At 44.9% G+C, this 13,722-nt stretch overlaps 1 protein-coding gene across 3 annotated transcripts; it reads right to left on the reverse strand.

Moving 5' to 3' along the window:
• Window positions 1-810: 810 nt before the first annotated feature.
• On the reverse strand, window positions 811-10,900 carry CLDN11 (claudin 11). 3 transcript variants are annotated; one of them, XM_027724665.2, is made up of 4 exons: window positions 10,463-10,900; window positions 7,589-7,753; window positions 1,833-1,997; window positions 811-1,320 (listed from the first exon to the last, which is right to left on the reverse strand). In XM_027724665.2, the coding sequence occupies exons 1-4, from the start codon at window positions 10,686-10,688 to the stop codon at window positions 1,286-1,288; spliced, it is 591 nt and encodes a 196-aa protein (XP_027580466.1). In that variant the 5' UTR covers window positions 10,689-10,900; the 3' UTR covers window positions 811-1,285. The 3 variants fall into 3 exon arrangements, with proteins under 3 accessions (XP_027580466.1, XP_027580465.1, XP_039234051.1); XM_027724664.2 differs by having other exon boundaries at window positions 1,721-1,997; window positions 10,463-10,897; XM_039378117.1 differs by having other exon boundaries at window positions 811-1,997; window positions 10,463-10,895.
• Between the last annotated feature and the right edge of the window lie 2,822 nt (window positions 10,901-13,722).

Raw genomic sequence — 13,722 nt, forward strand, 5'->3', positions numbered from 1 at the left:
CCTTTGGCTCGTTTTAAATGCTCCAGCCTCTGCTTCCCGCAGGGAGGTGGGGGGAGGTGGGAGCTGCAACATCCTTGCCCGTGGCTGTGTTGCACAATTTGGCTTCTACTGAAGCAGATCAAGGTGAAAGGACAGTCCCGAATCCACAGCCTTGTTTTCAAATTATTCTTCGTCACCCCAAACAATTTGGTTGTTCAGATCCTTCTCCTCCCCTCACCTTTCCACTGTGGCTCTCCCCTTGCCCATCCCTGAACAGCAGCTATTCCTCTTTTCCTTGTCCTGGCTTACACAAATTATTTGAACTGAGTTAACATCTCTGGGAACAGATGGGATTTTGTATCAACATAATTAAATTGCTACAACCTCTGGTAAGGACAGAGTCAGATCTTGATCTTACAGAGTTTTAATCAGAGCGATGACCCCAGATCAGTCTCTTCTTTTAGTTGAGAGCACTTCCAGCAACACGAGGTCTCAACTTTACAGTGCTGGGGGTGCATCTCCACCACCTCGGGGAGTTTCTAAGTCTTCTTCATAACAAAGAATCCCAGAAGTGGGTACTACTGGTACAAGCTGCTACTGGGAACATCGAAAGAGCCAATGAATAAGATAATGGTCAGTTCCGTGCAGGAAGATTACTCATATTTTAAATATTCCCCACTTAATGCCACAGCAGAGCAGAATTTTTCATCCTGAAACTGCTACCAAAAAAAAAAAAATCAAAAAAATCTTCAAAATCTTTGGGAAACTCCTGTCATGGAAAAACTAGCTATGGAAACACGCAGGAAGGAAGGAAAAAAATGAAGTCAGAGGTTGCAGGTACTCTGTTATTTATTGTACAGTATTTCACTGAAAGTACAAAGGCATCATCAGTACTCACCAGAATTGTATTGTAACAGGTACATTATACTGCATGTTAAAATGTGGTGCTTTAACGAGGCAATACAGAACACAAACTTAGAGGAGGAAAGCGAGGAGTTTAAAAAAATGTAAAAATACATTTTTAGTAACTGGTCTGTACAAAAGAAAGATAAGAAACTAAACCAGAGGGTGGGGATAAGAGCCCCCAAAGTCATTTATAACTATTTGAAAAGGCACTGTTATCTACCGCGTCATTAGGACCTTTGGGTTCGGTTTCCTTCATACTGATGACTGTGGGGGTGGGGGAAATACTGTTACTAAAATGATGAAACTGATACAAAAGTATTTACAGAGAAAGGCAGAAAAGTCCCCTCCTCTTGTTCCAAAAGAGAAACATTCGCCCGGTGGGAGAGGACAGCCTTCCTCCCTATCCTCTCTCCCCAACTGTGCCAGAGCCGAGACCTTGAGCAGGGGAAAGGAAACAGTGAGGTGGGGGGAGAAGCTGTCAGAGTCCTTCTAACAATGGGAAAGTGTCTCTCTCATTTCTGTTTTATTGCTTTAAACTCTCCTATAATCAGGGGAGCTAGAAAATAAACTAAAAACCCTAAAACCCACATGACAACCCCAAACCATCTGAGTCATCCTGGCTGCAAGAAGACAGGGCAGGCAGTCAAGGACAAACTGGGGAGGGACTAAGAGGTAGGGCTGGCTGGAGCTGTCTTTCTAGAGAAAGGGGGAACAGATGGGGGGGGGAATAATGCTTCAAACTATCAGACATTTGTGCTGCTTTTTCTAAATCTCCCCCTGGGAGCCTGACAGCCGTGTGTGTCAGTAGGAGCAAACCCAGGGCACACAAACCCACCAGCCAAAGCATCCGACGGCAGCCGTGGGGCGTCCCCGGGGCGGTTACACGTGCGCGCTCTTGGCGTGGGTGGGGGAGCTGGACCCCGAGCCGTAGTAGAAGCGGTTCTCACCGAACGTCTGGGCATCTCCCGAGCAGCAGACGATGACACAGCCACCGAAGAGGCAGAGGGCAGAGCCGATCCAGCCCGTGTACAGGGAGTAGCCGAAGCTCATGATGGTGGTCTCGCGGTGGGCGCACACCGGGAACCAGATCGTCGCGACGACACCGCACATGGCTGGGGAGAGAGGGGGAGGAAAGAGTCAGGGTTCCAAACTGGAGGGGACTCCAGCATGGAACCCCACCACGGGACACACAGCACGCCAAAAGGGAAGGAAGGTTCTGTAGGACAGGGGACAGAGACGAAGCCCATCCCTCCAAGAGGTCTCCGAGCCGGAGGCCTCATGAGAGAGGGAGCAAGAGAGAACAGCCATCTCTCTCAGGAGCCAGCAAACAAGAAGAAAAAACAACTGCTGCCTGACACAATCTGATATGTTTATGAGAAGGGAAAAAGATTTGTTCCCCTAGAATTATTTTTAAGGAGGAAGAATGAGAGTCATCCCTGCAACTGATGCTCTGGAGGGCTGCAGAATTAGGAATAGGTTAAATATGAAGCAAGACCACGAAAGCTGTATGCATTAGTGAGAGAGTAAAATCAGTGGCCCAGAATCACCTGATTTAAATCACTATTTCTGCATGGACTCATGTGCTGTGTCCTCAGCCCATGTCAATCCACATCATTGCAGTGGCTCTACTAAATGGTCACACAAATGTCACCAAAATATCCCGGCAAGGCGAGTAGAGCCTTATGAAATAGGAGCAGAAAATGGGCAGAGACAAAATGAGCAGCAGTTCAGCATTATCAGGATTTTTTTATGGAGAGGAAAATGTCTCACAACTCTGGAAAGCAGATTCTGCTTCCCTATGGAAAATTTCTATCAAGTGATGGGGTCAAACCTGGCAAGGCTGTCCAGAAACTTACTGAGTTGAACAGAAGTGGGACCTGGAGGGTCTAAACAGGAGTCTACCTAGAGTGTACAACGGGTCAGAAAATGACCGTAGGATTTGCATTTTACTTGAAATTGCATAGTTTTTTTCCCACAGAAAGCAGGAATGCTGGTGCAGTGGTGCTGTGAGGTGACATGTGAGGGAGACAGTCCCCACAGAGTCCCCGCATGCACCGAGGGCAACGGGAGTTGATGGTGTTAATCACCTCCCAGGAGCAGGTCCTAAAACAATACTCCTTGATGGCCTGTACATCTGAGAAGAATTAATGTGTCAATATTTACTTGCCTCCGGGACAAGCTGTGCAGGACTCCATCCTTGTGGCTATCAGAGAATGAGAGCAAAACAATAACAGGTCCGTGGCAGCGTTACAGATTCCACCGACCGTGTTAAAAGGTATCTGGAGGCAGTGTCAGAAAGTTAAGGTTGCAAGAGGGAAAAAGTAAGGGGTGAAATTAAAAATAAAATTGTTTAGTTAAAGCAGAGAACAAACCATAGCTCCTGGCCAGTACAGCAGAAAACCCATCCTCAAAGCTGCAGTTATTGTGAGAGAAAATATTTTCTTATGGAAGAGAGAAGAACATTTGAAGGATGCTAATGAAGCCAGTAATAATTTTGGGCCTCCTCAAAGCAAGGGCCCCGCAGCTTTGGAAGGAATTTTTGTAGAAGGCAGGGAGGGGAAAGAGCATTTCTCCTGCGTGTGGAGCAGTCCTGCAAACAGCTCATGAGCTTCCAATGCTTTAAAACAAAAATGTATCAGTTGGGAATCCACAAAGCATTCTAATGGGCTCTGGAAACAAAGCTGCTTTGTTGTCCGAAAAAACACAATCATCTTTTCTTTTTTCTGTCAGCAGTAAATATATATAAATATATATATTTTTGTCTATAGACTATAAGAGCCTTATCTATCCAGACCCTCCCCCACAACACAGGAGCAAGGAAAACACTTGCACTGGGGTGAGAAGAGCTCTCAGGGATGCTCACACAATGGCATCTCTTGTGTGTGTGGCTCCACTACATGTAAACCCATCTTATTTTAGTGCTGACAATACCAGAAAGCTGTGAAACACAAGCCAAGGACTTTGCATGGGTCCTTTTGACCTCTCTGCCTTTGGAGGCCACCAGCTGCCATCAGTCACCAGTGACCCCGTTGCTGAGCAAGAGGGATGCCCTGGAACAGGACTGGGTTTCATTGCTCTGCACAGATGAGATTGGGCTGTAAGTCCTCCGAGGAGATGGGAAAAGGACAGTCAGCAATTGGAATGCCTCTCCATGCACTCAAATATTGGTCTAGTTGTATCATAGGGAAAGGCTGAAAAAAACCAGGTGATTTGACAAGGAACCCAAAGGCATTGGAAAAGGTATTTTAGGGCAAATTTCAAGTTCTAAAACAGCTGCCTACATGGAAAAGGAGTGCAGATGGAAGTTATTATCCCTTCTCTTCTGTTAATGCCGAGATACCCTTTGCCTCTCTCTAAATAAGAAAGTCTTCAGATAGTAGAGCTGCTGTAGCCAATACAGCCTAGGAGAAAAGGAAGTCCTTCAACAAACAGAAGGAATATTTTCTACTAGAACAACCAGGTTAGCTGAAAAAACAGGCATGTTTTGGAGCACACATGTATGGAAAGCTTGCCTGCTTTTTGCATCTGGAGTAGGCAATCCTGTAGAAGCTACTGCCTCTACCTAAAACATCTCAGCTCTGCATGGCATGAATGTCCTTGCTCCACCAGATTCCTGTGAATCCACAGGGAGATATTCCAGCTCTGAGCATTTCCAACTCCTTTTTTGACTGTGAACTTGCAGTAGCTCAGTCTGCTGAGCTGAAACTCTTAATATTCTACATTACAGGAATATTTGAGTCAGATGGAAGTGCACAGAAACAAGAAGCACAGAGGGTACTTGGAGAGCTGGGGGAGAGGGAGCAGGATTACTCTAACTCAAGGGACAGTGAGTCTCTGCCAAATTCCTTAACAGTAAGTTAAGGCTTTCTACAGAATAAAGAAGTTTTCTTTCACAGCTAAATTTAACTACTCTGAGTTGCTGACTCAAAGTCACACAGATTTCTCTTTCAAAGCATTTGGTTGAAATAATAGATATCCACAATTTTTTTGTTCTATGCTCAAGGTAATCTTTTTCTCTTGATACCTATGGTTTTACAAGTAAAACTCAGGCAGTGTCCAGAAAACCTCATTAACATCCTTTGTTTAGTACACAATAGCTGATAGGTCATTTTGTAGTAGCAATTCCCATTAACTGATATATATTTCACTGTGTTTTCCAGTGTCTCAGTCTCTCTCCTCCATTAGGAAGATGCCCCTTTGGTTACCAGCACGGGGACCCCAGATTAGTATCAACAACATGGGCTGGGCCAGGGTTTTTCCATCAACACCAGCCTATGAAATGTTTTCATGCCAGCTCAGAGCAAACCTCTGCTGATGGTTGTTTTCAACTATAAATCAATTCTCTCAGTCAGATAGGATCAAGCCAAGCCATAAACACATCAGCAGCAGGATAGGAGGGCGTGTACACAGGTTGCACTCTGCAGCCTGCGATTATCAGTGGACAGAAAAATCAATGGAATATCTGAGCCCATTGTTTTCCTGGCAAGTTTTCAACTTCTCATATATATAATTATTTTTTTTTTTTTTGCTCCATGCTGTGTTTCAACCCTTACTTTCCCTTGTAATAAATGTCAGTGACAAACTGCCATCCCTTCCCCAAGGAAGTGAGGTTTGCCATGGGGCCAGTTTCCCTGATTGTATTCCCACTCCCCATTCCTGCTGTGTTAAGGAGTGTTTTGGGGGTTGTTTTCTTTTAGCCAGAGCTCTGGGACTTGCTCTCTCCTAAGAGGAAACGTCTGGAGCCTGTGAGGTTCTGGAAACCACAAGTGAGAGTTCAGTGGCCAGGGGGAAATAAGAACAGTCTAGAGCATGTTACTTCTAGAATATAATGGATTTTAAGTCGGTATTATATCTCTCAAGGCCTGATCCGTGCTTGTTAAATGCTCTGGAATGGTAACACCTCATTTTGCAAGTAACAGATAATTCATCAACCTAAACAATGTCAAAGTCCAAAGCTCTGTATATTATTCTTCTTCCAAAGGGACTGTCTTGCTGATCAGCCTGGAAAAATTTGAGCTTTATAAAAGTAAATGTGGGTTGGTTTGTTTTTTTCTTAAAAAAACATTTCCTTTCCTCACAGGATCTACCTAGTGGGAAAACCATGTTCAGAGGCAGAGGGGAGCCTGGCCTATGGAGCACCACAACTCTCCATCATCCTTGCACATCTATTCTCCTGCCTGGTGTCCCACCACAGCACAACCAAGACAGGATAGTGGCACAGCAGACCCAAATCCTGGTGTGACACTGCAGCATAAGGGGTTTCACTTGTTCTAATGCAGCATTATCCAGTATTATCACTGCAATTTGCCACATGTGTTCTGGTCCTGTCATCCCATTACCCTTTGGGATTTTTAGGGACAATCCTCCTGCCTCTGTGTCTGCAGCCATAGAAGCAGAGCTGACCTGCAGCATGGTTCTCCTTGGCTAGAACCAGAAACTCCTGGCTTTTGTGACACAGTGCAGCTCTGCTGGGCCTCCTCATCCTGGGCAGACTCCTCCAGCACTGAAGTTTCACTCACAGGCAGAAAATAACCCCACTTATTCTTTCATTTTGTTGAGCCCAAATCTGTGACTCAAGGTTTTGGGACAGGGATGAAAATCGCATTCTAACAGCTCTCTAATGTGGCTCTTTGTGATTAGGATGTTCAAAACAGGCCCTATAAAGCTGATTTTAGGACTTCCAACCACGATAATGTGCCCTTAAACCCTACAGATACTAACAGGGCCCCTTGGACTCAATCCCTTAGATTGGGATGTATGGACTCGTACTAACCACAGGGGGCCAGAGTAGGGATCACTTGCATAGAAGGAGCACCCAGGGGACATCCCTTCTGAGTGTGCAGCCTATATTCAGTGCCTACTTGAAAAAAAATAAGGAGAAGAAGAAGAAAGAAGACGGGCATGATGTCAGTGCTGGCTGCCAGTGACCAGCAGAGCCACACAAAGAGGCCACTTTCCCTCCCCCCTCCTCCTCTGCCACACAGACGGGTGAAAACAAGGCACCGCAGGCTGTTGCTGAGATGACGAGGCTTCAAGAACATGCAGGTGCTGCATGGGGGACAATGAGCTCCACAGTCTGTGCTGCTCAAAACAATCTCCTCCACAAGCACTGAGGGCGGGAAGAAATTCCCAGGGGAACTTGGAGGCCAAGGACTAGGCTGGTCAGAGGGGGTTGGGAGACACAGGGGACACACCAACCCTCTTCCCATGTCCATGCCCACTCCGTGCTCCTTTCCCTGCTGCTTCCACAGGACCAGCCCTCTCTCAGCAGGGGCTTTCCCTTCCCACACGCCTCCATTTATTTCACCCTGTTGCATCTGCAATGCCCTGTGAAAATTTGGAGGTCATCCATTCCCTGGAAGCAGCTTGGTACTTTAGATCTTTTTCCAAAAATAACGTGGCTTCCACAGCGAACCAGCAAAACCAGTGCCTGCAGGCCATGCCTGAGGACTCACAGGACAGAGACAGGGGGATTCCCATCCCTCCTCCCTCACCCTGCTTCACTCCCTGCCTCCTGTCCTTGTCCCCCCACTCCTGTCTGTGCCTTTTGTCCACCCCACAGACTGCAGGGATGCTGGAGAGCTCCAGAGTCAGCCCAGCCTGGACAAACGTCCTTCCAGGTGAACACGCTCAGCCAGCCCACACCATGCCATCCTGGAGCAGGGGAAGAGCTCCAGCTCTCCATACGCAGCAGGTGCCTTACCCAGGAGGATGATGAGGATCCCTCCCAGCTGGGACCGCCGGTACTTGGCTGCTCCAGGCTCGTGGCCCATCCGGATGCAGGGCAGGACCGTTATCAGCAGGAATATGGCGGGAAGGCCCAGGACGGAGGCGGCGATCATCAGTGCTCGACATGCTTGGACATACCCTGTTGGCAAGGCAAGGAAAGAGGATTTGGGTTATTTGGCACAAGAGAAGGAGACCTTTGGACAAAGGCTCCTGTTTGATTAGATCCAGAGACTTGCATGGAGTATGGGAGATGGGATCATCCCTCGTGTAAACATTAAACCTGCGCCAGGCGTGAGGCGGCGAGGCCACAGTGCAGTGGGCAGTGCATGAGTACAGGATGTGCAGGCTCAGAATTTTCCAACAAACAAATAGCACTGCCTGCAAAACACAAGCTCTTCCCAGCAAGACACTGAGAAATCATGGAGCTGGAAAATATGGGAAGGGAAAGTAGAAGAAATGGCTAGGAAGGAGTTTTCCTATAGCTTTTCATAGCAAGAGCTTTGATTAAATAACAAGAATTTGCAGTCTTCAAGATTAAATACAGGCATTTAAAGTTTTAAAGAATCTCCCATCATTCAGAGGGCTGAATAGTGGAAGACCCACTACTGAAACTCTCAGGTCTGTGGAATACTACGAGGAGCTGCCCTGAGGTGCTGAGCAATGTTGACCTGGGAGGAGGAGGAGGAGGAGGAGGGACATTCCTCAACCACATCCCAGTGCTGCACCCCAGGAGCTCAACCTGGTTGTGGGGCTTCAGAGGAGATCCATGGCTCGAGCTGACCACTGGCACAGCTCTTCCTCAGGGAGAAGTGACTGTACTCTGCAGAGCTGCCTGAGTTGCCATAACTGAGGGCCACATTATTCCTTTGGGTCCCTACAGACATCACAGGATCTCCTGGCTTTTCATCATCTCCCACTCCTCTCCTGCCTGTTCCTACACACAAGGCAGCAAGAAACAAGAGGAAATCAGGGGCTATGGGTATGCTGGGCAGGACTATGGCGTTTCTGCCACTCTGGGAGGGTCTATGTATCCTAATATATGATTTTAAAAATATTCATACTTAGACTGTATATATAAATTTTATTTATTTTATATACAATGTATATATACACTATATAAAAGTATATATATACAAAAGAAAACGAACCAGTGTCAGATTTGCCCCAGTATCTGGTGACCTCCCCCAGCTTCCGAGACAGTCTCAGCGGATGTGCTGGCTCCTTGTACCCTCTCAATAACAAAGCTGCCAGATACAGACACAGGGTTTCATGATGCCTCAAACAACAACAGCACACTGGAGCCTCAAGCATGTCCCACTGACACACGAGTATGGCACCAGGAATGAGGACTTATTGTTCCTGGAAATGCAGACTCTCTGTATATTGAATATTTTTTTGATTTTTTTTTCAAGAGGAAACTTAACAAAAAAAGTTACCTGAGGAATTCAGGGCATAAAACAAAGCCTTAAACAAAGGTGATGGCAGTGCCAGGTGAGGTTTCTGTGCAATCACTTCCAATTAAACCTTGAATACCAACAATTCATTTTAAAGACTTGATTCAGACCATGAAAGACTCTTGGGCACACCAGGATAAATTTCACCAGGATAAATTTCCCTCTCATGGCAAGCTATGGGTATCAAACAGGCTACAAGCAGAAACATCTTGGTTTGTAATTTGTTTCTGCTGGAGGGAAGCCTTGCTCTCTGCTGCTGCAAGACCCATTTACCTATTAATTGAGTTGCATTCAATAACGTTTCTTTGGGACAAACACTCACTTCTCTGCTGGATCAGATTTAACAACAGGAGTAATAAGAAAGGCAAACACTCTAAAATAAAAGTATACACACACAGAGAGAAAGGGAGAACAGGAGTGAATCTGAGAGACTCAATATTGCTGAGCACTGTGTGACACAGACCAAGCTCTGTAACAGAGAGAAAGTCAGGAACAATCCCTTTTACCTCTGGAAAAATAATTTTCACATCAGTTTAAACAAATAAACCAAGAAACATGAAAGAAAATGACGAGGAATAGTAATTTCTATGCTGTCAGCTTTGGGAGAGGCACCTCTGACATGATATAGGAATTGCAATTTAAAGCACAGGAGAATGAAGCACTTCAGAGTTAACAGTGATTGAAACGGGCAAGATCACAAACTAAACTTACAGGGACCAGACCTCACTAGACTTTGGCAGGTTTAATTAGCTCAAAATGCTAATTAAACACCTTCTTAATTTTTGCTTTGTAATAAACTAGGTGAAAATTGCTATATCATTAAAAAACATCAAGACAAGTTAAATATAGTTACATCTGTTTGCTGTGTAAAAGTTCTGTCTTGCCTCAGAACCTTGGGAAGCACAAGACCATCAAGACTAATGATGATCTTCCAAAAGATTAAAAGCCATAGGAGCATTAATAATAGATGCTGAAAGATTCATTATGCTCCAAATCACTTTAAGGAATTGAGCCTTAACGTTTGTAATAGTTCACCATCCTCTTGAAATACTCTATTACACCTCAGTGTGCTCTGTATGTTTTGCAGTGCAATCTAGAGACAAGATATGAGAGGAACAGTGAGCTTTTACTCAGAGCAATGATTAAACATTAACTGGATTTTCGTAGCCACAGATAACATGATACCTGGGTATGATTAAAACCAGGTATAAATCAATAGGAATCCTGTTAAGAGCTATCATTCACATTCTTTAGGGTATTTAATGGACCATCTCTTGTGCTGATGAAGCTGAAGGAGCTTCACCATGAGCTCCTCTGGCAGCAGGACCTGTGCTGCTCTGGGCAAGGCTTCACCCTTCACTCTGGGTGGAAGGGGGAGGATGGGACACACGTACCTGGCAGTATGAGGATGTCCACGAGGGGCTTGCAGTGATAGAGACCTGTTGCCATGACACAGTCTGCCCACAGCCCCTTGGATCCCAGCTCATCCATCTTCCTGCAGGTGGTGATGGTGTAGCCACAGGTCACCACCCAGTCGTTGGTGGCCGTCGCCACAACCACCCCGATCCACCCTATAAAACTGCAGACAAATCCAGCCAGGTGCAGGCAGGTGGCCACCATCTCTGTCCCTTGGTGGGTCGAGCTGGACAGGACAGTGCCCGCAAGGGTTCAGCGAAGCCGCCCGGCGAGATCCCGGCTGCTGGGAGCAGGAGGGATGGGGTTTGGCAGGATGAGGTCCCTGATCAGGCTCTGCTGAAAGAACTCGGCTGCCTCTGCCCAGCTCCCTCCCTGGGAGGGGTCAGAGCTGCCTCCAGCCCCACAACACATGGGAGGAGCGAGCGGGGAGCCCCAACTTCTGCCAGTTCATCCAGAGCGTCCGAGGGGAAGGAGGGTGTGGAGAGGAGGAGATGCACAATCACACCCAGCCGTGCCTGAAAAACAAACCAGAGGGGTTTATTCAAATGCAAACAGCCTGACTATTCAAAATTCAGCATCGACGGAGAAAAATTAAGGCAGTGTTTGTGAGCTGAAGACAAATGGTCACACTGGTACCTCCTCGTGGAATGATGAGGGAAGAAACGTGGTGGACGGAGTTACTGGAGAGGTGGAACTGATCATCTCACCAAAGCCATCAGCACGGCTGCAGTAAAGGGACAAAATCACTCTGGGGTCTTTCCTGGTGTTTTCAGTAATTGTAAAAATATAAAAGACCCATCAGTGCATTCTCTGCTGCACCTGGGTTTTCAGAAATATTAACTAACAGTCACCGAGTCTTAAATATGTGTATTTTTAACAGTATCTTATTTCCACTTTTGAACGCTCAAAATAGAATGAGCAGATTTTAACTGAGACTTTTAGTCTGAGTCAATTTATTATATGAATTTTAGTGTATTTGATAGAACAGGAACAGCCTGCTTCAAAATGACAAAAGAAGGGAAACTTTGCAGCTTATTCTGCATCAGGAAAAGCAGGCAGGCAGGATATTTTCCTAACGTATCTTTGTATTTTCACAACACATAAATGAGTTATCGCGTGCCAACACACCCCTAAGGAAATTTCCTCACTGTGCATCCTCCTCCAGCGCTGCTGGGTTTGCCAGGGGAAGGTTTGGATCTCGGCAGATGCCACGTGCCTGGAGAGACCACTAGTGGAGAGCTGTCTGTGGTGCACGGGGAGGGAAAAGAGGCAAAAAAATGACACTACAATGGATTTGATTCACTCCTAGAGCTGTTAGTGAGAAATACTGGAAGCTCCACTCTGCGATTAAGGTGTCGGGAATGAAATATATCCTGCTCTTCATCCTCTTTCGTCCAGTGGTATTTTTTCCCATTTTTTAGCAAATAAAGTGAAAAACATGAACAAGAGCATACTAAACCTCATCTGTCACCTGTTCCTTAGATTCAAAATTCAAGGACATTGAGGGCACGGTTTTGTCATGAAGCTCCATCCACACATTGGAGTTACTACATAAATAGCTGAAAATTATCTTTAAAGAGAAACTTTTATAATAAATAGAAGTTTAATAGTTGTTTTCACATTTGTTTTATATTGTTGGTTACTCCTTGATTTTTGTGATACCTGGTTTATGGTATTTTTGTGAAAAATTGACTTTCCTGATGCTATTCCAGCTGCCTACATAACTTACTCCTCTACTGCACCCACTTCTAGTGGAGCATGTTGTTCTTACATCCAACCACCATTTTTATGTTGCCTAGGGTTCAATTGTAGATAGATTTAATCTTTCTCCTGTTTATCTATTATTCAGTAGATAAACTTGTCTTCTCTTGAGTGAAACTAGTGTTGTTCCACTTCTTGGACTGCACATTTGCTTTGGATGGATCACGTGTCACCTCCTGAATTTGGAAGGAGATGAGATTACAAATTTCATCCCAAAGCTGAGGTTAGAGGCATTTTACACAGTGATAGTGCAGGTATAGCCTAATGCACAATAAAAGTATTTTAAAAATGCTGCAAGGTATTAATTTGCAGGTTGCAAACACATCCTTCTGTAATTCAGTCTCCTACAGTTACATCTTCCTTAACCACAAAACCTTCTTAACTCCATGTTTTCCTTCACAAATATATTTATCAGGGACTGTGCAGTAGCTAAACAGGCAAGGAATAAATTTTACACTTTGGTAACTAAGACTATTCAATAGTACTGGAGCTGGAGCCCGCAGGGCACAGTGTGAATTATTTCGCTAATGTCGATAAGAGACAGAATTTTATCTGTCTTATAAATCACACCATCAGTAGTTAAGTGAGTATAAGTTACTATGAGACAAGTGAACGATGACTTACAAGATCAATAAAATAAGAAATAAGAATGACTTTCCCAGCAATATGCCAAAGAAACTGAATCACTTTGGGCCACAGTCTTAAAAGTTACCCTTTTAAAAGACACTCCTGCACACACATTTATTTCAGCAACAGTGTGAACTCCTTAAAGATCAATCTTTTCACCCTTCACTCACACAGTTTCTGTTTGATCCTCATTGTTCTCTCTGACAAAAGACAGGAGCTGCAATTAGTCATAGCCAAGCTATCAACACCCCATGGCTCTTTCTCATCCAGATGACTCACCTTGAACTTTTTCTTTACATCTTCAGCCCTCCAGCTGCTCCCTATTTAGAAACACAGCAGTATGAAAATGCAAGATAGGATGCAGAATAAAAGCAGGTTTAAGTGGTACAGCTTGTTTTTCATTTTCTTCTATACTGAAGGCTGAGTTCATGAAAATATCAATTTATCCTGGCTCATACCACCCCTTTCTCTCCTCAGCTGTAAAACACGGGCAATTACAAGGTAGCATTAAGGGTTTGCAATAACCTGAATCATCATCAGGATTTCCTATATGCAAGAACAGTTCCTTAAAACAAGGACAAAGCATTTTTGCACTGATTTGAGGAGAGGAAAAAATACCAAAGTGTGTGTATGTGAATGTGCTTTCTTATCTGCCTAGAAAAAACTTTCAGGATGCATAAAATCACAAAGAAAACCTCCAAAATATTACTTGTGCCGAAAGTTTTATTTTACTACAATACAGGGTGTTTTTAAGTGACAAACAGAATACAGTTTATTGTTATAAGTGGTGGAAGCTCAAGGTAAATGGAAGACTCATTCATATACAGCTTAGAGGAACTGCTCCCTTTTT

Source organism: Pipra filicauda, unplaced genomic scaffold (genome assembly GCF_003945595.2).
Source record: "Pipra filicauda isolate LSUMZ 115617 unplaced genomic scaffold, ASM394559v2 scaffold9_size5747161_pilon, whole genome shotgun sequence".
Classification (NCBI taxonomy): Eukaryota; Metazoa; Chordata; class Aves; order Passeriformes; family Pipridae; genus Pipra; species Pipra filicauda.